General features: G+C 40.3%; 1 protein-coding gene across 1 annotated transcript; it reads right to left on the bottom strand.

Annotated features, from left to right (window-relative positions):
- Positions 1-2557: 2557 nt before the first annotated feature.
- WASF2 (WASP family member 2) lies at positions 2558-24979 on the bottom strand. The gene is made up of 9 exons (XM_075195808.1): positions 24876-24979; positions 10916-11046; positions 9645-9779; positions 9279-9432; positions 9053-9170; positions 7713-7843; positions 7431-7577; positions 5240-5703; positions 2558-4154 (listed from the first exon to the last, which is right to left on the bottom strand). The coding sequence occupies exons 2-9, from the start codon at positions 11043-11045 to the stop codon at positions 3997-3999; spliced, it is 1437 nt and encodes a 478-aa protein (XP_075051909.1). The 5' UTR covers position 11046; positions 24876-24979; the 3' UTR covers positions 2558-3996.
- Between the last annotated feature and the right edge of the window lie 3009 nt (positions 24980-27988).

Consider the following 27988-nt stretch of genomic DNA (forward strand, 5'->3'; position numbering starts at 1 on the left):
GGGGGGATCTTGGTATAGCCCTTAATTTGATCTATCCTTTTTAAGGAATCTATGTCCAGCAGAGTAATGGAGACCTCTAAATTCGAGGTCTCCTGCAGCGGTGGGACCCCGATGCCCCCTCCAATGTCTGAGGGGGGATCTTGGTTTGCCCCCTTCTTTAGTTAGTAATTTGCCCGGGCTCCGTTGTAAAATTAAAGATGGCGTCCGGCTGATTATCCAATAACCGGTGCTCTATGCCGCAGTGGCAGCGCTGGTTATCGGGGAGGCTGTAAGAGTGACAGTGGTCCGTAAAGACCGCTTGTCACTCTAATTGTGGACACTATAAAACTATGCCAGTGAGAGCCCTCGGCTCTCATCTGACCGAGCAGTGTCCGTGCTGCTGATGTGGGAGTGTGTTCTCTATGGTAGAACACACTCCCAGCTCTACTTCCAAAATAAAAGTCCTGTAACAAAGTAACAGTTAGATAAAGAAAATTTAACTTAAAATCAAATAAAATCAATAAAATAAAATCTATAAAACACTAGCATAAAAAAAGGCAGCCCAACTCCTTTGGGCACCTAGAAAAAATTGGCAGGAAGAGGCAGGGGGATTGTAGAGGGGAGGGGTCTGTCAGTAGTGCTAAAGTTAACTAGCTAGGTGCCAACTCCCAAGATCCCCTCCACAACCCATGGTAAGCAGTGTCCCTAAGACTGGATGAAAGAGAAATTTATTTTTTGCAGGGGGGCACCAAACATGCTAGCACCGGCCCTGCACACCACACAGCAGAATGAACTGCCCTTGTCCCGGGAGTTTTGCATTGTATTCTATTTCCCATGTGCAAAGTTCCATAGATACAATCTTGAAGTTCTGTTTTTACTTCATGGAGTGCCAATCCACACTGCAGTTTTCAAAAGGTCTCTCATACCTATTCATAAAATATATAGTACTGAATAGCGTTCTACAGAACAGCGAAGCTAAACTGGAACTTTTTTTTTCGCCAAAACTTCACACCTCTGCAAAAGAGACTGTTCTGTCATGTTTTCACCCATATCCACTTTTCATTACTGTTGCCTACCCACTGCCCCTGCAACTCCACAGACACAAAAATCTCCCCATCTTCATTAACACCATTGTTCGTGCTTATAGGAACTGGGATCCTTCTGTTAGTCACATGACTAGCTATATTTTGTGCTTTTGGTGAAACTTGATAACTTTCCTACTGCCTGGTAGTGGCTAACATTCTGTTATTCTCTCATGAATGACAGATTTACATATATTGGACACGAACAATTATGTATGATTATGGATGATTTACATTAAAATATGCTCATAACACTGAGCTGTTGGTGCCCCCTGGTGCTAATAAGGGTGCATTTCTAGAAAAGCACCCTTATTGTGAATACTTGTTGAAGCACTGTGTGAAGTTATTATTATCATTTGTTAGGCGCCACAAGATTTCCGCAGCGCCGTACACAAAGCAAACAGTAGACTATACAGGGTGAGACAGTACAGAACAATAAACAAAAATACCAATGCTTCAGAAACTCCAGGCAGGTTAATGCAGTAGAGGCAGAGTAGAAGAACAGGTGTGGAGACAAGAGGGAAGAAGGCCCTGCTCATTCGAGCTTACATCCTAATCATGTCATAAGTAGGCATTTCAAACATTACTTCTGAATTCTAATGAAATGTTAGACAATTATGTAAAAAATTCCAATCAATCAGAAAAACATTCTGGCATATAGACCATTTTCCTGAGTTACAGCAGCCGATTATGATATTAGGAGGGAGCTGCAGAACAGGGAAAGGCAGAAGTGATAGCCTGGAACGTTCCATATGGAGTGAAACTGTGAAAGGGGATAGAGCAAGGATCTATGAAAAACTGGAGACCTAAGAGAAAAAAAACAAACCCCAGCATGACAGTGACCAAGAAAATACTGCAAAATTATTTTTTTTAAATGTCAAAACAGAAACATACTGCAGGGATGGACAAATCCCAGGTGCCAGATAGGACGACTTTTGGAGTCCTTTATATTGACATCTACGCATAATGCGGTAAACATAAAGCACACCCTGTAAAGTCTCACAATAAAAAAATAAAAAATAAATACACATTCATGTACAGCTACGCTATGTTCAGTATTTTATCTCCTTGACGGTGTTCTTCAGCCAAATGAATTGCTATCTTCACTCCCATCTATGGAAAGTATGTTCATTTAAGTGGCGGGTCTCAATTAACAGAATCTCACAAGTAATCAGGTCCCTGCTTCCTACAAGACCAGAACACTCATGAAATAACCAGTCTTCCAGTAGACATAATATAGACTGCCAGGATAAAGTTATTTGTGTGTGTCAGTACATACCACTGAAGTTTCAGGCTGATCAGACACCAATAGTAGAAAGAATGGATGGCACTTGGGAAATCCATGCTAACTACCAGCAAATAAGAATAGATTTCCCAAGTGCTGCCCATTCTTAACGTGACATGTATTAGTAACAAGTAGTAATTATGCCATTCTCACTGCTGGGCCACAGATTAAGAAGATTAATCTCCAATGACACACAAAACACAGAACAAAAGCCATTGAAATATTTTTTTATAGGGCAGTTATTAAACAGTATACATATACAAGATAGAATTGTTTCAGGTGAATATCATTAGCAAAACAAAAAAAAGCAAGTCATAAAGGAAGGACAGGGACACGCATGATCCCCTTATGGCACAAATCCCCAAGTCACTTCAATTAAGGCACTTATAATCTCTAGGTCATCAGCCAACTCAACAGTATTCGCTTCTACAACATATACCTTGCTTGCTGCAGTATGTGTTTAAATGTATCTACATGTGTATGTATTCAAAAACACATAGTGTGTAGACATTGTGAATATTGTTGCATAGAAGATTGTAATAGATTACGTTCCTCTCTAGATATATTATACCAACAAAGAAACCTCATTAGGTTGGTTTGTTTACCATATCATCAGGTTGGTCCTCAGTGGCACAGACGGTTTATCCTAAAACTACTCTTTCTCAAGGGTATATATTCCACACTGGGACTGAAACAGAGGCAATATTACAATAACAAACTAAATATATATATATATATATGTAGATAATATACATAGAATAATCCTGCACCTGTCCCACACTAAATATAGCAGGTCATATATAAAATCCAGTCTCTTTCATTTATATTTTTAATGTATTTCTCAATCCGACTGATGACACTGCTAGGTGTCATCAGTGGGATTACAACCCCCACTTTATTGTAGTTGAAATGTTAATATAACTGGATTATTTAAATAGGGTTGTTGGTTGATCTTTGACTGCGGAAAGCTCCTGTAAACAGTAACATTAGTTTAAGGCACAGTTATTTTTATTAGTAGGTCAAATACTTAAGAAGACATCTCTTAGGAATGTTTACATGTTTAACATGATTTAGATCATCTGAAAAGCACTATATTAACTCTTGAATGAAGCTTTGGCTAAATGAAGCTTAAACAGCACTGACCATGAACACACATGTGCATTGATATTCTAGGTGTGTGTACCTAATGCTTGGAACAACTGGAAAGCCAATACTCTACAGCACATATGAGGCAGAGGTGGCTGTTTTTTTCTTATGGGAACCCAGAGGTGAGTGTCAGGAGTCCTACTTCACCTAACATCTATTTTTCCAAGAACTAGTTACGAAAAATTATATATAGTATAGCTTAATGTATCAAATATGCTATCAAGTAATTGAACTTATGTCCTATTATTTACTCAGAGGAAGTGGTAGTTTTTTTTTTCTCTAAGTGTACTATCTTGTTGGGTTTGAGATGGGAGTTAATGACAATATAATGCTGAAAAACCCTTTAGCCCAAGCAAGAAGTTGCACCAATAGCCAGTTAAGTGAATGCCCATAAATGGGTAAGGTATAGCCAACAGTGGCAAGCATGTTCCTTCTAAATAAACAATGCTCTCCTCTTGGCAGTAATATCCCTATATACCATCAGGTATATCACTCTTCATGGGCTTAGTCGGACCACTCATCCTCATCAAATTCTGAAGAGTCATCCTCTGAATCGCTGTACTCCACTGCTATACGACGAGACAGGATAGTAGCCACATCATTTCCTCCAATATCTCGCTTCTCATGCTCCAGCTGTTCCTCTACCTTGCGCAGATTAAAACCTGGCAAAGAAAATTAGAAATTTTAATATAAATCCACAGATCATGAAGACAAGTCATCAAGGTTTACTTCTGAAAAATGACAATGTTTAACATGAAGGAAACCAACCTACAAGATAACCTTTACCACTAGTCCTTAGCCTTTTATTTAGGACTTAGGAGTATATTTACTAAACTGCAGGTTTGAAAAAATGGAGATGTTGCCTATAGCAAACAATCAGATTCTAGCTGTCATTTTGTAGAATGTACTAAATGAATTATAACTAGAATCTGATTGGTTGCTATAGGCAACATCTCCACCTTTTCAAACCTGCAGTTTAGTAAATATACCCCTTTGCCATCAGTCATTATTGCAACAGTTACTGCCACATGGAAGCATATGACACATTTATTTAGACGAAAAAGAATGGATTTAGGAAGGGATCAGAAGCAAAGTGGGAAAATGGAGGTAAATGGACTGTATGATCAAAATGAATGATAATAGAATTGAGAGAACAGGCAATAACAGAACTAGAAATTTCTGTGCAAACTAACTTTGGAGAGGGCGTATTAACCCCTTTACTACAAAGCAGCAAAATGCTCCTCATATTGAGTTTTCTTTGTCTTCACCGACAGCTAACCAGTCTTGCATCCTACTTATTCAGAAGCTAAATCCAGTACACATAAATGTACAAAACATCACATATTTATTTCAAGTATATTAAAAAAAAATAGAACTATAGCAGTATGAGGGCTGCCATAAATTGCACTCTTAACACATTTTGCCTCCTCCTTGATACTTAATTAAATATGTATTACACATATTATACTATAAACAAAAAATTACAATATGTACATATTTGTTACAGGGCCCATCAGACTATCTTCTAGAAACTTTAATGGTCATACAAATCCTACTTAATCTATTATGAAGAGATGGGTAAAGAATATCAATGAAAACAGGTGTGGAGCTGAAAGTGAGGGAAAAAAATGTTGGAAAACAAGAGTTTAGTAGGCATAAAACTTGCACTTGTGATACAGTACACATGAGAAACTAGAGAAGGTAATTATTAGGGGTAGGAAGGCAGACCGATAAAGGGGACAAGTACCTTGACGGATAGCAGACAAAAGGTCGCTCCGAGCATCGCTCACTGGTGGTAAGGAAGTTTTGGGTTTGGAAGGCTGTGCCAAAGAATCTCTCTCTGGATGAGAAAAAGATGGAGGAGGAGGGGGACCAGGAGGTGGTGGACCTGGTGGAGGTGGTGGGGGTGGAGGAGGTGGGCCACAAGCAGGAGGAGTTGTAGGAGTAACAGGGGAAGCAGGTGAATAATCCATTACAGAAGAAGGTACTGGAGGAGGAGGAGGAGCAGGAAAGCCTGGAATGGTAAGGTTGGCTGGTGGAGATGGAGGAGGAAGGTAGGTGGTATCTGGGAATACTCCAGCAGGTGGAGGAGGTGGAGGAGCCAGAGGAGGAGAGAAATTGGGCCTTCCTCCTAGAGGAGAACCAATAGGAGGAGCTGGTGGAGGGTGGGCTGGGCTAACCAAGCTTGCTCGATTAGAGGTTCCAGGTACACTGAGGAATAAAAAAAAAAAAAAATAGTTAATCATACACTCTAATGAATGCTTCCTACTAGTCCTATTAACATGCTGCAATCTAACAAAAATTAGGCGAGATGAGTTACAAATGAGAGATTATGCAACACTGCTTAAGCTTTTCTTTATTATAATGGCTTAAACAACAGCCGCAAACAGTTCAGCAAAGACATAGCAAATGTAACCCATGGGGTATAAGTAATTAAGCTAACAGAATAACCTCCCCCTCTTTCTGAAAAACACTAATAGCCACAGAAATGTGGAAGCAGTGGGATCATAAAGAATCACACGGCCATTTGAAACAGTGGACTCTAGAAGGCGTAAGCAATGTTAGCCATCAGCCACACTTTTATACAACATGTAACTCCGGAAAATATATATAGGTACTGTAGGTCATACTATAATGTGAGCCTGAGTTAAGTATTTCAGTAATGCATCAGTGTATAAAATTGGAGTAAGCTTATAAATGAGAAATTCATGTCTCTAAGTAATGGTGCCAAGTAATATATATATAAAAATAAATTATTTTCTGCTATATTAGCTTTAGTGAACAGATAAAATGTAACATTCATTGATAACCACCACCACATAACGTAAAGAGCTTCCATTCAAAAATATTAGACTGACAACAGATCGATAGAATATACACTGTAAATAGGATAAAGTACAGTTGCATTTAATACTTCGGAATGGTTTTTGAATTTATATATCAGCAGCAATTGGTTTTCAGCAGTTCTATAAAATAAGTGTGCTGAGAAGAAAGAGCCATAAGATATAGGGTTCCCATCCCCCCAACAGTCACTTTTTTGGAGTGAAAAAATAATTTTTATCATTGATGACATCTTCAAAGTTGCATTATAATCACATTTTTGTTCACACCTTTAAAATGGATGGTGAAAAGGAGGTGTGAGCAAGGGGACTGATCAGAAGCAGCAGAGTCTGCTGTTACAGTGGCTTCTGATTGGTCCTCTCACTTACAACCCGCCCCCTTTTTTCTCTCTCTCGCTCTCCACAGCCTTACACAAACTGCAGTTTTTCCAAGGCGGAGTCACAGAGCCCCACAAAAAACTCAATGGTGATAATGCAGCTTTAATGCGACTACAGGTTTGGGCACTTCAGTGTAAGAAGGAAATAGGTGAACTCAAAATTGTTCAGAGGAGGGAAACCTCGCTAACAAAGGGAAAGTGAAAGCTACATTATATGTGAGTTAGAAGGACTAAGTTTTTTATTTTAGGAAAAAAAGGTACCATAGAGATGACCTCTTTAATATGAATAAGTATACAAACATTTGTCTTTCAAACTTTTTTTTGTAGTGTGGACCATGCAGAGGACAAGGGGTCATCAATTTGCCAATGGAAGCAAGGAGGTTTCACCATCATCATAGTTTCTTACTTGGAGGGTAGTTAGGCTGTAAAATCCTTTACCACATGAGGTACCAATGGCAAATTCACCAACAGTGAACTGAAAATGGAGTGGATGCCTTTCTTACAAGAAAAGGTATCTGCAGCTATAATAAGAGGATATTATGGGGCGGGTGATCCAGGGAATTGTTCAGACAGCCATTTTTGTGGACATTTTTATGAACCTTATTAACGATATGGCAGCCTTCATATATTGTCTGTCTCCTGAATATTACTGCAAAAGAAACATGGCTCAGCAAAGAAGCTTTATATAATTACTCAGTGAGCTCAAGTTAACAACTTTTACCTGAATTCCATAGGGGGGGGTGGCAGAAAGTCATCAGGAACTGGAGATGGAATTGCTACAATGTCTTCATTTGGAGGTGGAGGGGGATACTGGATAAAATCTCCCCCATCCATGGAGCTGACAGATCCATTTTGATTCACCTGGACCCTGATGAGCAAAATGTTAAACATATTTCTTTATTACTAAAGACAAATGTACCTCACTAACAGCGCACATTATATCATTGTACTAAGCAACCACAGTCTAGTACAGAGGATTATTTATAAATGTACAAGTTTATACCCAGCATTTTGCAGTTTGTCTGTAGGCTCCACAAACTCCTGCCCCATCTTCAGCTTCTGCCATTCATCTTTCCGTGTGCGGATCTTGCGTGGATTCACATTGTCACGGTTGGGATTATCTTTCTTTTCTCTCTGTAAAAATGTAAAATATGTACAGTGGGTTTAGAGCTTCAATTTATTGGTTGGCAAGGTTCTTCAAGGCAATTTATGGATTTATAGTGGCAGAGACATTACAGCTGCTAGTCCTCCAATAATGAGCTGGGGGAAGGTCTCTCTCCTCTACTTCCTTCTCTTCATGACATCTCTTTTCTTCTGTACAGTAGCTAAACAAGCACCAATGGGGTCAGTTTTCAAAATCTAGATTTTGTTTGGAGGTTTTAATTAAACTGACAATTTTTTTTTTAAAAGCTGTATTTCCTTAATAGTCTAAATAAAATATACTATTGTTCAGATACCAGCAAAATAAACTACAACTCATAAAATAATAATACTGTCTGCAAAAAACAAACAGTTTTCAATAATAAAAAAACAATGAATAGCATGCTACATGAAGCGAAAAGTAAATTAATCATGTCTGATTCATTCTGAGGGGGAAAAAAAACGCCAAACACTTTTCTACTTCATATTGCATCCATGATACCTTGGTTGGGTCTCCGATCTTCAAATAAGTTAAAAGTTTTTTTTTATTATTATTTTTATGGAATAGACTTGAAATGACTAAGTTTGTGAGTCCATTCTGTCTTAGAGGACAGCCCCCTTTAGTAAAAGTAATAACATCTAAAGGCCAGGAAAAAGAATACATTATGGGGCATAATCAATTACGATTCCAGTCCGCGGGATCGCGCCGGAACGAGCCGCGAAGTTAATCCACTGTATCGCAATAACGTGGATTTTCGTTCGCAGCCCACAGGGTTGCGTCCTAAAATTCGCATTATTGCGGTACCGTATTACCGGCAATAATGCACACTTTCCGCGGTAACGCGCGTTACCACGGACCGGAATCCTAATTGAATATGTCCCTATATCTCCATCACTAAAATAGAGCAGGTTTATATATATTGATTTGGTAAAAAGTCACACCAAAATCAAACTATGCATATTCCCACTTTGTTTCCCTCCAGACATCCACACATATGCCGACCAGGACACTCACCCCTGATACAGCCCTTCAGCAGAATTATGTCTGACTGAAATCAGATGTTCTTTGTGACTGCGGGTCATATTGGACTCTTCCACCTAGCGATTCATGGCAGCGTTGGTCTTATATGACCAAACTGCCAAATTCTGAAGTTCTACATGCGCAGTATTACAGGTAATCTGAAGCTGCTGCAGCTTTCTCACCCTATGTTTACGTTTTTCTTTCATAATATCCTTGGTATCTTGTAACATCTTTTCCTTCCAGAGGTCAAAGAAATATGAGGGGTCTGTGTAAAACTTCAGGGCCTCCTTCCCATCATCCCTGTAAGTGATAAAGAGAAGTTTAGGAAAAGAACTTGAAGATGGCGCTTGCTTATGCGCACAATACACCTCTCTGCAAACAAAACAGCCTTCCTGCTCGCTGCCCTACCTGTAAGGAGACAGGATGTTGAGTGGTGGCGGCATGTCGCATGTGATGTATGTTTCACAGACAGGAACAGATAGAGAGTCGCGTACAAACAGCTGCTGATCTTGCAAGGTGTTACTGTGGAATGCCTTTCTGGTGTTTATGCCCTGTAGAGAAACTGGAAACAAAGTAGTATACTCTGTCAAAGTCTATCCTGAGAACTGCACATGTTTTAATATCATATCAATGGTCAAGTGTGAACTTTTCATGTTCACCTGATAAGCATATTGCTGAAGGTGTAATAAATACCACTATGTAGTGATGCTTTCCTACACTCATACATTATATACAGAAAACAAGCTCAATCAGGTATCTTTCCAAACAGCTTACCCTCTTCCTCTTTGGGATCCAGCTGTGTGATTTTGACCTGTAGTTTCTCCACTCTCTCGCCCAGTGTTCCCACACGCTGAGCAAACAAACTTGCCTCAGTGAACAGTTCCCCAAATATATCCTCTGCATAGTGACCTGAGTGAAAGGATTCATACAAGAATGCTTGGCGAGTTTAAATTATAGGCATACTTGTGTTGCACTTAATCAACAAATATCTATGGTTATATAAAAGAAAATAAATTCTAGAAAGATTTACAAATTTCATTTACTATATCATGCTGTTTTTGGCGTCACTCTTCTTGTGACTATTTCTACTTTCAGTGCAGGTTGAACTTCTCTAATCCAAAAAACTCTCTAAACCTTTAAGACTTCAAAAAAAATGATACACTACCTGAGTATCAACAGGAGGTTTTTGGAACACTCTGTACTTCCACATGTGTTTTTCTCATTTAGATCGCCAGAGAAAGTTGTTTATTATATAATCCAATGCCTCTGATGATACAGAAAATATCTAATCCAGCAATACATTTAATTAGGCCTCAGGGCCAGGGAGGACCCCACTCCTACAATATCTCTAATCCACCAAGACCTGATGTGTCCTGCAAATCATGGTGTCCCCACTTGAACCGAATCCTCCAACTTGTGCCTATTACCCCCTCCCCCCCCCCCCCCCCCCCCCCCCACCAAGCCTTTTTGTCTCCCTATCCCACTCTCACATTATGATGCAAGCATTCACATTACTAGATCTCACCCATAAGGTTCCCTTCCCAGTCCCAAAATTTCCTCACGTGTAAACATCCCCTCCCCTTCTAGGCTGTAAGTTAGCAAAAGCAGGACCTTTTCTGCCCTCTGCCTCATGTCTGTTGCTGGTCTCTTCTGTTTCATAAGTAAGCTGTCTCTTATGATCTTTATGTATAACTGGAATGCACCCAACAGGGCTGCCCCTCCCTTTACCATTTGTCTCACGTACAAGTCTGGTCTCGTCTGAGTTAAGTAAGTTTTTCCCTATGCATAACTTCAGTGGGCCCAAGTTGGCTACCGCTCCTCTACATGCTCCTGTAACTCTCTACTCTTGTTTTTTGTATCATGTATTTTTTTTACTCTGCAAATGTAAAGCACCTTGAGCTGTATTGGGAGAAAAGCGGTATATAGCTGAAACCGTTATTAATATTAACCTGAAAAAGCAAATTGCAGGCTTTCCAGATTGTTCAGCTTCCCTCCCTTGACCACTACTACTGATATACCATATACCCTTTCCCTCTGTCACTCACTCAGACTGCCAAGCTGGCGGATGACATTGGACAAGCTCAGGTTGGTCATACATTCCAGTTCACTGCGGACATTCGGAAGCTTCTGCCGGCACACATAGCGCGGCTCAATGCAGCGAGCAACCAGCGGCATTCTATGAGAATAAAGAAAAAGGAAGTTGACAATCAGCACAGATAATATAGCATCTTTTACAACAGTAAATGATAAATATACACTCGAAAATCACATTTTCTAAACATTATAAAGGATAATACATCCGCAAGGAAATCTATGTCCATGTGAGGTTTTAAAAAGATAAGTCCAATTTGGTGGAAAAATAGACAAAAAGGCTCCATTTGGTAAATATAACATCTATCCTATACACAATCATTTCATAGATACAATGGCTGAATAAAGCACTTAAAATTTACTGCAGTGTCACCATCTTTCTATCTACAGCTGCTCTCCACCCACAATGCCATCTAGTTGACACGAGTAATGCTAAATGTTATTTGCAATACTCTGTTCAAAACCAGTGAAGTGAGGTTAGTGACATATTAGCATAGGGACCCATTTGAACTGCAGGAACAGCATGTTGTCTGGATTATTTGATCCCCCATAAACGTTATCATTTTCAATACAGCATCATGTTTTGTTTGCGTATTTATGTAAACAGACTACTTATTACTAAATCAGATTATAAAAATGAATTTTTGTAAATAGGTGACAGGCTGTCAACGCTGCTTGTCCAAATTGAGAATCACCATTACCATTTTTAAATGATCTGTCCTCTGCTTAAATTGCCATCAAAACTATGTATCAATGCACATTAGTTAAAAAAATTAATTCAAGGCTGAGGATGATGGTATAAAGAAAGTGTGCTATGTCTTGCTTTAAAATGTTTATTTCCATGGCATTAAAAGCATTTTAATAATCTCCACAAAGAATAAAGTCCATGTTAGGGTACTGTGCAGAAGATCTAATTTATATAGTGATCTTGTGAGTTCTCCTGCTGATAATGCAGAATATGTACTATATTTTGAAGTTGTGCATCTCTGTTCAGATCAGAGGTAAAAAGGAAGGGAGAGGGAGAGCTGAGCAGAAGCAGAATGTTCTGGATAGCTCTGCAGATAGACAGGATGTAATGCTTTGCCAGAGAGGAGGGAGAAGAGTTGAGGCTCTGCCGGACATCCTTAATTAGCAATTCCCAGCATGCACTGTTAGCCACTAATCGGCTGTATACACGACAACCTGTGCTTTGTAAATGTGCACACAAAATCACACACACTTGTCAGTCTCTTTCATGTGATTGCACAAAATAGCATTATTTTACATAAACTGACTGTAAGAAAACACACAGGGCTATATATTTCTATAACTTAGTTTAAGTCATTACTATTTTTGCCAAAGAAAGAATAAAGATAAATACATAAAACCACTAACCAAAAGGGATGATTAGTATCTATATATGGACTCCTATACAACTGGTAATGTACTGGAACAGAATAAACATTAATTATGAGGAGTCAATGTTGGTTCCTGCAAGTCTCCACTACAAAGTTGTTGTTTTTTTTTCAATTGGATATTCTACACACTATTGTCCATTTGTTAGAAACAAAACAAAACAAAACAAAACAAAACAAAACAAAACAAAACATTCACCTAACCATGAAATACTATATTCCTAATGATACAATACTTTGTAAAAAACTGACGCATTATAAATACTTTAACAATAATAAATAGTGCAGCCAGGGCTGCCATCAGAAATCGTGGGGTCCAGTACAAATGAAGCAGGCAGGGCCCCCACCCTGTGTTGATTCCCACTGTCAAATTGGTGGCCCAATGGCATTTAACCTTTGGAAAACTGCACTTATTCAAAATGCTATATGTGCCCAATTTGCCATCATCATCAATTTATATAGCGCCAGCAAATTCCGTAGCGCTTTACACATGATTTCATGCCCAAAACAGTGTTGGGCCAGGCAAAGGACAGGTGTTTTATATGTAACTGAGCACCCTGTGTTGATTCCCACTTTCAAATTGGTGGCCCAACGGCATTTAACCCTTGCAAATCTGCAGCTACTTATTAAAAATGATAAAATGTGGTGATTTTGGCCAGTTTGCCCTCTGATTTCATGCCCAAAACCTTGTTGGGTCAGGCTAAATACTATTGCAGTTTGTATAAGGGACCCCCTTTAGTGGTAATCTGATGTGAAATCAGTGATCCAGTTTTATTTAATCCTTTAAAAATAAGCTTTTCTGAATAAGAAGCTGGAGCTTGAATAAGAAGTGAATTGGAAGCTAACTTCAACCTCATAAAAAAATAAAAAGGTGATAATAAAATTTCTTTAAAATATACTTAGCCAGATGTTGCTGCTGCCCCTTCTTCAGCGGCGGCGGGAACATCAGTGTGACGTCAGGTCACACCACACCATCACTCACCGACAGGGAGAAGGGAGCATCACATGATCGCAGGGACGGAACAATGATTCCCCTGCGATCACGACTGACACAGAAAGATCACATGATCGCAGGGGAATGATTGCTCCGCCCCTGCGATCGCATTCTGCTGCCTGGCAGTCACAGTAACAGCCAGGCTGAAGACAGCAGCGGAGACGCCGGGACTAGAGGACCCACTGATAAGTGTGTGCTGCCGGGCCCCCTGTTAAGCCCGGGCCCGGTACAATAGTACACCCTGTAAACATACATATATACATATATATACATATATATATATATACATATATATATATATATATATATATACACATATATATATATACACATATATATATATATATATATATATATATATATATATATATATATATATATATATATATATATATATATACACACACACACACACACATACACACCTATATATACACATACATATATACACATACACACACCTATATATACACATACATATATATATACACATACACACACCTATATATACACACTGTTTCAGATAGATAAGGTCACTGAATACTCGCATTTGCAGAAAATCTTAACCAAATTCCTCTTAAATCCTGACCTACATCATCATCCCCGTTTATTTATATAGCGCCACTGATTCCGCAGCGCTGTACAGAGAACTCATTCACATCAGTCCCTGCCCCATTGGAGATTACAGTCTAGATTCCCTAACACACACACACACAGACAGGACTAGGGTGAATTTTGATAGCAGCCAATTAACCTACCAGTATGTTTTTGTTGTGTGGGAGGAAACCAGAGTACCCGGAGGAAACCCACGCAGACACGGGGAGAACCTACAAACTCCACACAGATAAGGCCATGACCGGGAATCAGACTCATGAACACAGTGCTGTGAGGCAGAAGTGCTAACAACTAAGCCGTGCTGCCCATTAATTCCTTTTCCAGTCATTATATTTCTAACAGCCAGCCCCTGCATAACCCTTGTATATCACATCTTCCTTTTTCCCCTCTTTACATGTTAAGCAAGCAGTGTCCACTATCCCTATACCTTCTATTTCAGTAACACACTTAAATGTAATGCATGTACAGAGTGTCTGGGCCAAGTAGGAAAAACGAACACCCCCTAGCCCTCAACTTCTTGCACACCCCTAGTTATAGCCACATGTATACTCCTTTTCCTAATTGTACAATGACCCTAACATATTGGAGTCTTCTAAATTATTTTATACAACAATAAAAGAACTTGTCCTGCTAGCGTACACAACAAAAATACAATATTCAGTCTGGTGTCACACGAGCCACAATTCAGCATAGAGGAGTGCTGCTGCTATAAAAACGTCCAATAGACCTAATCAATAATTAGGCTTTTAATTGTTCCAGCTAATCTTTTTTTTTTTTTGTTTGTTTCATATATAGCAGGGTCTAAATTAGGGATGTGCACCGGCCACTTTTGGTGTCTCGTGTTTTGTATTCGGATTTGCTTGAGGTTTTGGGTTCGGATTTGTTTCGCAAAAACACCTGACTAAAGGTTTTGGTTCGGATTTAAGGTTTTGGATTCGGATTTATTTTGAAAAAAACATAAAAAGTGTTAAAATCAAGTTTTTTTAGTTTATTTTCACTCCTACGCTATTATTAACCTCAATAACATTCAATAACAATTATTTCCACTAATTCCCAGTCTATTCTGAACACCTCACAATATTGTTTTTAGTCCAAAACGTTTCACCGAGGTAGCTTTCTGGACTGCATAGTGCAGTGGTCCCGGTACACAATTTGGTACCAGGGCCACAATACCTCCGCCTTCAAATGGTCTGAATTCCACTGCACAGCTGCCTGCTCCTACATCCTCTGCAGCATATACAGGGTGTAGTTCGAGCGTGTCAATACCTCTTGTTTTTGACGATGACAGGTCATTTTCATTAATTTATGATTTGGCAGCAACAGTCAACGTTGTTTAATATCTGATACGCCTCTATCTGGACTGCATAGTGGAGTGGCCCCGGTACCCAATTTGGTACAGGGGTCACAATACCTCCTCCAACTTTCAAGTGTAGTGTTTATAATTTATAAAAACTACAGTAGTTATAGCACGTCAATAACTCTTGTTTTAGACGACCATGGTACAGAGCATTCATCATTGAGATCCCATCAAGTATGTGAAAGACAGACAGCGTCGAAGTGTTATTTGTTGACTTTGTTAACCAAAAAACTGTCCCTGTTGCAAATATTCGTGCAATGAAGAGTGACTCTTTCATTTAAAGGCTCAAGCTTTCAAGTGTAGTGTTTATAACTTATAAACTGGACCACTAGTCATGAACACGGGCCAGGGCCTAAGCCGTTCCTTGCCACTACGAGTCGTAAATGGCATATTGCCAACTTTACGTTTCTCCTCAGATGATTTTAAGTTTCTCTTTTTGCTATTTTTTGAGAACTTGGGCTTTTTGGATTTTACATGCCCTGTACAAGGAGATTGGGCATCGGGCTTGCCAGACGACGTTGATGGCATTTCATCGTCTATGTCATGACTAGTGGCAGCAGCTTCAGCATTTGGAGGAAGTGGGTCTTGATCTTTCCCTACTTTATCCTCCAAATTTTTGTTTTCCATTATATGTAGCACAAGAGAGCGTACCCCCAAGCCACACACACTCGGCAAAGCCTTTAAAAATTATATGCGGCACAGGAGAGTACCACTGGACTTATACTGCTGAATCAGTGAACTTTGTAACATAGCAGTACCACTGGACTTATACTGCTGAATCAGTGAACTTTGTAATATTGCAGTACCACTGGACTTATACTGCTGAATCAGTGAACTTTGTAATATTGCAGTACCACTGGACTTATACTGCTGAATCAGTGAACTTTGTAATATTGCAGTACCACTGGACTTATACTGCTGAATCAGTGAACTTTGTAATATAGCAGTACCACTGGACTTATACTGCAGGATTGTTTTTGGATTTTTTTTTTTAATTTCTTTTTTTTTATAATTTTTTTTTATAACTTTTTTTAAATTTTTTTATAACTTGGGAATAATGGGGAAATAACAATGCCCTTAGAAGGACAGAGCACAGGACACAGCACCACTGGACTGAACAGGAAACGGCACAGGACCCAGCAGCACCACTGAACTCAAAAGGACAGAGCACAGGACACAGCACCACTGGAAGGAGCAGAACACAGCACAGCACAGCACAGAACTGAACAGCACAGCACAGCACGAGATATACCAGGACAGAGGACCACCTAACACAACCTCCCTCTAGCCTGATCAACGCCCGAGTGAGGATGGCGTCGGCTAGCGGGGAATTCATAGAATACGAGTATCGCGAGATCCGACAACGGGATTATGACTAGAGATGAGCGGGCTCGGATTCCGCTAATCCGAGCCCACCCAAACAGTGCGGATCCGAACGGGATCCGAGCACTGTTCGGATATTTCCGGCGGGCAAAAAAATGAAAACGAGGCTCTGTCGTCCAAGTCTCGCGTCGAATCTCGCGAGAGGAGGGAGGGCCCAGAACAATTCCATCTTGTACCTCTTTTTTTGGCATTATGTGCTCAAGCTACCTCGGTGCAAACTTTTGGCCTAAAAACAATATTGTGAGGTGTTCAGAATAGACTGGAAATTAGTGGAAATGATTGTTATTGAATGTTATTGAGGTTAATAATAGCGTAGGAGTGAAAAAAAAAACCCACAAAACTGGTTTTTAGCACTTATGTTTTTTTCAAAATAAATCCGAATCCAAAACCTTAAATCCGCAAAACACAAAACACGAGACACCAAAAGTGGCCGGTGCACATCCCTAATTATGACTCAGAGCCTCGGTTTCAGTTTTGTAATTGGCGGGAATACCCGGATCTGTCTCGAATCCGGCTCGGATCGGCAACGTTCGGATGGGCTCGGATTTCAGATATCCGAGCCCGCTCATCTCTAGTCTAAATGTGTCAGGTACAAAGGGCAATCTGCTGCTTTGCCCAACATCCAGATTTCTCTCAGATATTACTACATAAATTGTAAGCTGGAATCTGAAAGTCCCAACTGTACTACAGTTGGGTCAAATGACTGGATGATTGAGGGCACATACACTACAGTTGATGACAGCATACAATCGCATCTACCACCAATCTGGTTGATGTCTGAACTGGCAATATTTCTGTGCCCATACACACGTGTACGGGCACCTTAAGGGTTCGACTGGACGGGTATGTAGTCCATATAGCAATATGCATTTATGAATTATCTTTTTGCCTTCATCTATGATGTACTTTAAGAGAAGGTAGAACTAAATACAAGAATAATACAATTTTACATGAATGAGGTTATCAGGTTTACTGTTGCTAGCTAGCTTTTCTTCTGTGAGGAGTCATTGCATCCCTCCACTTCAGAGGCTAGAGCTGGCCTGCATGGCCTGATCATGCAGGCGGAGGCTGAGGCCCTGGAGGGATTAACAGAGAGAGAGACAGAAAGCTGCCAAGAGATCCAGGTGTGAAAGGCTGGCACACCCCTTCTTCACATCTCATTGGTTACAGCTCAGAGCCTGCAGCCACATACTGCAGCTGTAACCCCTTCAACACCACAGTCAATGCGACACTGCAAATGGCTCCACACATGCACACACACCTCTCCTTTTAAACAACCACTTACATGATGTATAATGATTGTTAACACTGAATTGAACACGCACACATGTATGTAGGAAAGTACCTTTATGTATGGTACATTAATTAAGCTAATTATAAAGTGTTTTTATTTTAAATGTGAAAGAACATGGGATGACACAGAACATGCAGCATTCTAAACAATGAAAGTAATTCTGACCAGGGTCCTATTTGTGGCGAGTCTGTATGTTCTCACTGTGTTTGTGTAGGCTTCATCTGGGTGCCGATTTACTCCCACATTTCAAAAACATTATGGTAGGTTGATTGGCTTCAAACAAAAATAATCATAGTGCGTGCATGCATGTTCATGTGGTAGTGAACTTATATTGCAAGCTTCAATCGGGCAGGAACTGATGCGATTGACTTAATATTCTCTAAATAAAAGTATAGTAAATAAATTAACCAATGTCAGAGTAATGTGAACTGCTCCATTACAATCAATAAAGTTTGTTCACTAAAAGCAAAACATGTGGATATGCAATATGTTCTATTTGTGAACATGTGACTAGATGTCCTCTCAGTGCTCACAAGAATCAAGCCTTCATTCTAGTTTGAAATTCACATGATGAAAATAGTAGAAACATCACTTCAAAGTCCTTCCTACTACTATTAAAGGACCAGCCCTTCATACATTTCAACTTCCTTTTAAAATACTACCAAGTTTGGATGCTGGAATTTTGTTATTGTATAGGGGTGCATAAGTAGGTTAATTTATGTGCCTAGCCCACCCTCATCAGATTACAAACCGATCTGCTCAGCTAGTACCACAACGTGCACTTGCCAGGGGGGGAAAACAAAATACCCCAACAAGGAGTTATGTAATAATAGCCAAGCATGCTCAATTGGTGATGTGTAGAATACATGTGTGCATATATACGTGTGAACAGACTCTAATAAGGAAGTAATATACAAGACAGTCAATAAAACAGGTTAAGAGAAAAGAAACAAACATATATTCGGGAAATATGAGTGATGGGAGCAATCCTGGCAAAATAAATGGAGGTACATTACTGTGAACTGTTCCACATTTTATGCTTTCCTCATTGTCCACTTTCATAATACACATTCATATCCCATCCTATTTCAGTAACTGGTAAAAGCCATACTGGAATTATTAAAAAGGTTCAGTCAGACAGTCTAGTTTTTCAGGTGCAACAACTTGCCAGTCCTGGAAAATGGATGTGCAATTTACTAACTACAGGCCACAATGCTTAAAATGATCCCACTATTCTAGCGTATGTGATTGGGCAGCACGGTGGCTTAGCGGTTAGCACTTCTGCCTCACAGCACTGGGGTCATGAGTTTGATTAACGACCATGGCCTTATCTGTGTGGAGTTTGTATGTTCTTCCCGTGTTTGCGTGGGTTTCCTCCTACATTCCAAAAACAGTCTAGTAGGTTAATTGGCTGCTATCAAATTGACCCCAAGCTGTGTGTGTGTGTGTGTGTGTGAGTTAGGGAATGTAGACTAAGCTCCAATGGAGCAGGGACTGATGTGAGTGACAAATATTCTCTGTACAGCGCTGCGGAATTAGTGGTGCTATATAAATCATGATGATTGCTATCAAAACCATAAACCACTTCTGCAGATAAGTTGACTCATCTGCAGAAGTTCAAAGTACCATCATTGGTGGGAATGAGTCAGTTGAACTAGTGATTCTAGCATCAAATTAAGGTTCCATGGTGCCACAAAGATTTTACTACAGGGACGTATTCTTATGGCTGCTTGGAGAAATGTTCCCACTGAATCGTCTGCCACCAATCTTTTGCCCAGAAACACATGGAGAGCCAAAATCTGCACCTTTAATGTTACCTGCATGTTAAATCTTTCTTTAATCCCTCCTGAATACAGTACTTGGGGTATAATTGCATTCACAGGGATAGTCGTCCGGACCCTGCACCAACTTATGGTTAATGAAAACATCTCTAATAAGCTGAGACAAATTCTGGCTGTTGTTGTTGCTTAACCTGAAAAGTCAACTGCTACAGTGTATGAAGTCTGACCTCTGATACTGAGGCTTGTCCTTCCTTGTATCTATCCACTCCCCTAGGAATTTTAACTGTTGCAAGGGTACTAGATGACTCTTGACCAAGTTTATTATTGAGCCATGCTTTTGTAACAGACAAATTACTCTGCTGGTAGGGGCTTGGGTGCTGTACTCTGACTTTCCTATTACCAAAATGTCATCTGGATACAGGAACACTGCAATCCCCTGTTCTCTGAGAAATGCCTTCAATGCTGCCAACACCTTGGTAAAGGTCCTTAGGGCTGTTGACAGGCCAAGGTAGGCATATAAATTGTAAATTCTGTCCCAAGCAGAAGAATTTGAGGCAGCAGTGATGCTATTGCACCACAGGAATGTGCGGATATGTATTGTATAGGTCAGGTAAGACTAACCTGTGGCACTCCAGGTTTTGTGAAACTACAAGTCCCAGCATACCCTTCCAACAATAAGCTGCTATATATTGGCAAAACATGCTGGGGCTTGTAGTTTCACAACACCTGGAGTGCCACAGGTTAGCCAAGCCAGGTATAGGTCTATCGATTCACTTTCCTGATAGTATTTTGAACAGAGTTAACCGACTCCATGCACAAATGTTTTTGATTATACAAAGCATTCTAGAGCCTTCTAACAGCTAGCATTGTCTGAAAGCCTCCTCAATATTTCTTCACCAATAATATTTTGGAGTAGAAGATAGTGCCTTACTACACAGTAGGAACCAACGTGATAACTTGCTTCATCATAAATGTTTTCAAATTGTTGCGCAATGCCTTTACTTGTGCCAGGGTTCACGATTTTACAAACATTCTTTCTGGATACTGCACAAAACTGTATCCTGTACCACTTGTTTACAAAGTCCTGAACCAATCGATCTTCTGTAGTCTGTATCCAAATTCATTCGCTAATCATTATGGATTTCTGTGGCATCTTCCTCATCTCTAAAGGGACGAAAAGGCGGTGGTTCCTTCATATTGTCTTGAGTGTTGCTTACCTGGGCGATATGCCCCGGCCTCTTAAAATTGTTAACTTGAAGAGAAAGTAAAAGATCTTGTCCCATCTATTTTTTGGCAATGTAATTTGCCTTCTGGAGAGGGGTGAGGTGGGCTTAAGGTACGATGAAGACCCCGGTCCCCAGTGCTAGGGGAGGAGACAAGGCGGAGACTGAAGGGAGGAGATGTTGTGATGTACGAGTCCAGAGAGGAGTAAAATGTGGTAGTGTCAAAGGCGTCAAGGTTGTGCCTAGTGATGGCAGCTTTAGGGAAGGAGGGCAATGAGAGTGGTGGAGTGATGGCAAATGAGAGGTGATGGTGATCAGTGAGAGGGAAAGGGAGATTATTGATGTAAAAGACAGCACAGAGGTAGGAAAAGACCACCACTGTGGGAGGAAGAGTACTGAACAACTATCTCTGCATAAAAGCATAAGAGCAATACCATGGGCAAAATAGCAAAGTCCCTGACTAGTGGACAAAGGTGTGCAATATACTGATATACATGAGGTGCTTTGAAAGCCAGACATATATGTAGCAGTGTATTGGTTTTAGCAGATTTGAATACTTCTATTATAACGTGCACATACACTACAAATTCTTTACAAAATTGCTAATTATTTCTCCTTGGAGCTGTATGTAATTCACAATTTCCACTTTCAGATAACCAGATGGCAGATGTATAAATGCCCCTCATTAACCAGTACACATGATTTTTGTAGCCATATCCTAAAGAGTCTTCAGAAAGAAAAACTGTTTTGCAACAAAGTATGGTTTTACACAAATGATAATATTATTCAATTACAAAGATCGTGACTATATGCTTCTTAGACATTACATTATTTTGTTAATTCCTGCAGTAGTAAAGAATGTCCAGTAAAGGAAAGGGCCGACTATAGCTGCATTTCTTATGGAATAAGTACGCAGGACTATAGTTGCAGAAGACAAAACTTTGGTAGATGTATGAGATTATTATTAGTTTGTATGCGATTTTAATTTTGCACAACAATATACATTTGTAGTGATTTGACATGGTTGAGGCTTGAGAGATTTTTTATATTCATCATTTTTTCCACCACTCACTTTAAAGCTACATTTTTTTTAAGGTTTACACATCCCATTTAAAATGTGCCTTTAGCAACATCTGCCTATGAAAATCACTAATATCTGCTCTCACTTCCTCTTTTGGTAACTTCTTTACTATTTTGTGACAAGGACCCATAAGGACTCACCATAATGCTGCAACTGCAGAATCAGCAATTGTGAAGCACTGCAGTCTGGGATGCATGAATGCCGAGCTACTGCGCTAACCCATTGAGCATACAGCAACCAGATCTCTTTCCCAGTTCATATGGGCAAGTCCAAGATCCAAGGCGATCCTGCTCTGTTAGAATTATCATACATAAAAAAACACCTTGACACTGGCTTCCACAGACATCAATTTAAAATTTCAGTCCATTTGCATTTTTTTTATTTTTTTATAAAAAATAATAGCAACTTACACTCTAATTTTCTCCAGGACTTACAAAAGAGTTCCCGTTTAAGGCAGTCCAACACTTAATTACATCACATACAATCCCCCTGGAGTAACTAGATATCAGGGGGCACAGCTCAATCTCAGGGTGTGTACGACACCAGAGCAGCGGAAAGCTAAATTCCAACATACATTTTTAATAAACCTGAAATTTCTAGGCGGGAAATGTGATTGTGGGCAGAGATTTTAATTTCAGTTTAAAGCCTATTCTGACACCCCCTTGGTACACTTCATTGTGTAAAACCAAGAAGCTACTACATGTCAAGCAGCTTACAGCTTTGTGGAGGGCACAACATTGCTCAGACTAAAGGGTAAATATATCAAGTTGCAAAAATCACCATTTTTCTGCAAATTTATGTGTTGATTTGCCAGAATGAAAGACTGTTCCTGACTGCCTGCCCATCTATAAAGTAAGCAGTGAGCCCCTAATGAGCAGTCTGCTGAGTCCCCTGTGTGTATTATTTATTTATTTTTTATCCAATGAATTACATTGGTTCAAGAAACGAAGATTGGAAAGAAGATGGCAGGTATTATCCAACCAGCACTACAGAAAAAAGGCAACACTTATACTATGATTATTTAGAAGGCACCATATTTTAAATAATAAATATAGACGGTACCAGAACATATCACATATAGGAGGCATGAATTATTACTACAAGTATAATGGGGACACTATTTTTATTATATACGAATGCAGAATTTAACTCTCTTTTTGCCCTAGCACCCATCGGCCAAGTGTACCAGGAGGGGACCAATGCAACATAGCATTGAGCCGCCATTTCTTAAGTGAATGATTGTTCGAGCCCCCCTGTACACAAAAGAGATGCTATTCCTCATTACCAAGCCCCCCTTAACTGATTTTGGTAAACACTAACCTCAATATCCATCACCCAAAGTCTGTATACCTATATATTTCACTTTCACAAATAGTGTAAAATGTATGAAGTTATTATGTACCCTTTGAATATTCATACGTTTTACATTGATTAACAAAAGTAACACATATTTTTGCTTGGAAGGACGTTGTAACTGAAGAAATTATAATTCTCTTGTAGTGATAACAGTGCTGGCCAGACTTTGGCTGATCTTGTTGCTTGGCCCAAGGATCTCTGTCAAATTTGTTCATACATGTGGGAGGTCATATTGAAATTTGGCTATTCAGCCATATCAAATCTGGACCACATTAGGCCTGTTTGTACGGGTTGAAGGTGGACATGAATAAGCCTGTAGCAGTCATCATCCAGATATATGGGCACTACTAGTAATAATCTGATAGATTATCACCTAATCATTTTCAGACATGTTCGTTTTGGGGCTATTGCCAAACAATGCTCGCAATATCACAGCATATATAACCATCTTCACAAAAGTGGACAGGTAAAGCAGGTTTCTAACCAGGCAAAACAGAAAATATATGAAGTGTGTTAGACTTGTGCATGTGTGATACATGACATTTAGTACATGCAAATTCTCCCTGTGAACCAGAAAATGAATACGGATGAGGAACATTAAAAACTTTTTTGCAAAATGGTTATTTATATGATTGTATGTAACTTCTGTGTTACATCGAAATGTATGTGTCATTTTTTTTTTTAGAACTGTAGTGGTATTTAGCTGAAAGCACAATAATCTAATAAGAAAGGGGTTACACAGTCTATATATATATAAATACATACATACATACATACATACACGTATGTTACTGGTATATCACAGTAACGTACGTGTGTGTGTGTACATATACACACAGACAGACAGAGAGACAGAGACACACACACAGACACACACACAGACACAGACACAGACACAGACACAGACCACCTTTTGACAGGAATCAGATTAATGCATGCACCATGTAGACATTGTTTTGTGATCAGTCAGGGACAGTTGAGTGATATGTCTCACTAAGTGATGACCCTTCAATGGCACCCTGAATGTGATGTGTGGGCAGCTTCTCATAGAAACTCTATCCCAAATTTTATATCACAAATGGAGGTATATATTGTATTACAATGAGAAAACCATTTTTCTTACAACTGTATTCACCTATAAATGATTCAGTCGATAATGAGAGGAGTTGGCAAGTCTGTTCATGTTTCACTACTTGTTAATAAGTTCTAATAACTTAGCACCGAATTTTCTAAAAATACACAAAATTATAATTTGCAACAGACGGACTAATCCATAATTGTTTTAAATAAATATAACATTACTTACAAATGCTGGTATAATTAGTGCAAAACTATATTTCTATCGCTAAAGTAGCGATAACAAACCAGATTTTAGCCTCGATCTTATTCTAACTAGATAAGATGACTTTGCATAACCTTATATTTACAGTCCTCACCTTAATCCGGGGTCTCGGCTCCCTTTACCGAAGCACCACCAATACACTCCTCTTGGACACCGCCCCACCAGAACCCTCCCTAGGAGTGCTGTGATTGGCTACGGTAGTTCTATCCTTACCCTTGATTGGCTGTGAATACTTAGTCTTTAGTTTTGATTGGTTTACAACAGTTCCGCCATGCTTCTGATTGGATGTAGTCTGCTTCCTTCCTGGCACTGATTGGAAACTACTCATAACAGCTCTGGTTAGAGATCAAAGTGTATGTCAGTTATTCTAAAATATGTTTATATATGCTATCCCAAATATTGTACAGGAGCAACCATTTTTTCGGAGACCAAATATAGTTTAGACATGAGCAAATGATTCGCGAAATAACCACTGTAATAGAGACAATAATTGAACCAAGGTTTAACTCACTGTAATACAGCTGGGATCATGCTCTTCCTGGCAGCATTTCTAGCTCTGCTGCGTCAGGCGTATCAGCGTGTTATATGCAATGTACTATGTGGCGAATAGTGTTTCAAATGTGTAATTTCGCAGGAGACAGTATTCATAACATTCACAAATATAATTTCAGGAATGACATATGTGTTCAGCGAGAGAAGAGATATTTTGTCAATATACTTAGAGGAAACAAGGAAAACAAACAAGTCAAGTGTTGTTGTAAATCTAATATAATAGGTTACTTGTAACTAACGATGAGCGGGCACGGATTATCGCAATCCGAGCCCACCCGAACAGTGCGGATCCGAGGGCGATCCGAGCACTGTTTGGGTATTTCCGGCGGAGAGAAACAATGAAAACGAGGCTCTGACTCCAAATCCCGCCGTCGGATCTCGCGATTAAGGGTGTGCACCGGGCACTTTTAGTGTTTTGGGTTTTGGGTTCTGATTAGCTTGAGGTTTTGGGTTCTGATTTGTTTTGCCAAAACACCTGACGAAAGGTTTTGGTTCTGATTTCGGGTTTTGGGTTCTGATTTATATTTAAAAAAGCACTAAAATCCAGTTTTTTGGTTTTTTTCCCACTCCTACGCTATTATTAACCTCAATAACTGCTAGACAGTCATTACCTTCTGACGTCCCGGCCGTCGCCATGACGACCGGGGCGTCACTTCCGGATCCTATAGTTCTGTATCCAGTCTGCTAGCCCGCTCCCTGCTTGTTCCTGTCTATTGAACCCTGTTACTGCTTACCCGTGTATGACCCTTGGCTTGAATTTGGACCCTGCTTGTGAATCTCGTGACCCTGACCTTTGGCTTGAATACTTACCTCCCTGTCTGCTTGTGACCTCTGACCTCAGCTTGTTCCTTGATACCGATGTCTGCTGCCGGCCTCTGACCTCTGCTTGGACTCCACTCCACTGGCCTGGGTTCTCCCTAGCCGGTACACACTTCACGACCCTCTGCCAGTCTGGAGCCCAGTCTGTCCCCACCATCAGGGGCTCCAGTGAATACCTGACTGGTAGAGTAGACTCCGGGTTGTGTTGTGCCGGCTAGCGGGGTTCCTAACATTATAACCGGCCTAACGTTTCGGAGATGAAGTTGGTATGGAAGAAAGCGGAACCAAATCGTCTCCTCTTCAAGCCCTGGCGGGTCATATTGAGACTATCAGATGATCCGGGAACTGTCCCAGCGTTTGTCCTCCCCAGACGGGGTCCCCCGGACTACACTGCTCAGTTCTGGTTCAGTTGATGAACCCAAGTTAAATTTGCCGGACCGGTTCTCCGGAAATAGAGCCCTGTTCCGGAATTTTACAGAAAGCTGCAAACTCTACTTTCGGCTGAAACCTCGGTCTTCTGGTTCAGAACAGCAGAGAGTGGGAATTGTCATCTCCCTCCTGCAGGGTGACCCCCAGTCCTGGGCCTTCACCCTACCACAGTCGAGCCCTATCATGCAATCGTTGGAAGCCTTCTTTAGTGCACTAGGCCTCCTTTATGATGATCCAGATCGAGTTGCCTCTGCTGATGCTCAGCTACGGGTTTTAAAGCAAGCTCAACGTTCTGCAGAAGAATACTGCGCTGAATTCCGCAGATGGTCGCCTGACTGTGAGTGGAACGACCCAGCATTACGCAGTCAGTTTCGCCTAGGACTATCAGAGGAGGTTAAGGATTCACTTGTGCAGTATCCTTCCCCTGCCTCGTTGGAGAGCCTTATGCAACTTACTATTAAAATTGACAGAAGAATCAAGGAGAGGAGAACAGAGAAGGAGGCATCTTCTTGCTCATCTGCAATTGTTCCCGCTCTCACGGATGTTGAGAAGCCTATGCCCTCAGGGCTGCTTCACCTATCTCCTGACGAAAGAAACAGGAGACGGTCACAAGGACTATGCCTTTATTGTGGGAAGAAAGGCCACTTCTCCTGCTCTTGCCCTTACAAACCTGAGAAAGGAGCATCTCTGGGAAAGATACACTTAGGCCTGCAAGTTGTTTCCCAAAAGAATGCTGTCCTGATTTCCGCACAAGTCACTTTTGGTGCCAGTTCCGTGGCCTTATCGGCCTTCATTGATAGTGGAGCTGCAGGCAATTTCCTTGATAGAGAGTTGCGGATACTTTGCCACCTCACCGTGACTTCGACTGTGCCATCGAGCTCATACCTGGCTCCAAGTTACCCAAGGGACGCTTGTATTCTCTCTCGGGCCCCAAGACCAAGTCCATGCAGGATTATATTGAGGAGAATTTGGAGAAAGGCTTCATCAGGCCATCTAAATCTCCGGTAGGAGCTGGATATTTTTTGTGTCTAAAAAAGATGGAGGACTAAGACCCTGTATTGACTACAGAGGATTGAACCTCATCACAGTCAAAAACACCTACCCACTTCCTCTCATCTCCGTATTATTCGACCAATTAAGAGGTGCAACTGTTTTCACCAAAATCGATCTTTGAGGTGCATATAACCTCATCCGGATCAGAGAAAAAGATGAGTGGAAGACGGCATTCAATACACTTTCGGGCCACTATGAATATCTGGTCATGTCGTTTGGTCTTGGTAACGCGCCTGCGGTGTTCCAAGATCTGATTAATGAGGTGCTACGGGAGTTCCTGGGTCATTTAGTGGTCGTCTATTTGAACGAAATCCTCATATACTCCAAATCCTTAACTGTACATCAGGGCCATGT

Source organism: Mixophyes fleayi, chromosome 2 (assembly GCF_038048845.1).
Source record: "Mixophyes fleayi isolate aMixFle1 chromosome 2, aMixFle1.hap1, whole genome shotgun sequence".
In the NCBI taxonomy this organism is placed as follows: domain Eukaryota; kingdom Metazoa; phylum Chordata; class Amphibia; order Anura; family Limnodynastidae; genus Mixophyes; species Mixophyes fleayi.

Bases quoted from the DNA above. Each gene is read 5' to 3' on its own strand.
- WASF2 (XM_075195808.1), bottom strand. From the start codon at position 11,045: ATGCCGCTGGTTGCTCGCTGCATTGAGCCGCGCTATGTGTGCCGGCAG. The intron at 5,704-7,430 runs GTAAAAGTTGTT...TTTATTCCTCAG, and splicing joins CCCCCCCCTATGGAATTCAG to TGTACCTGGAACCTCTAATC. The intron at 4,155-5,239 runs GTACTTGTCCCC...TTTCTTTGCCAG, and splicing joins TTTGTCTGCTATCCGTCAAG to GTTTTAATCTGCGCAAGGTA.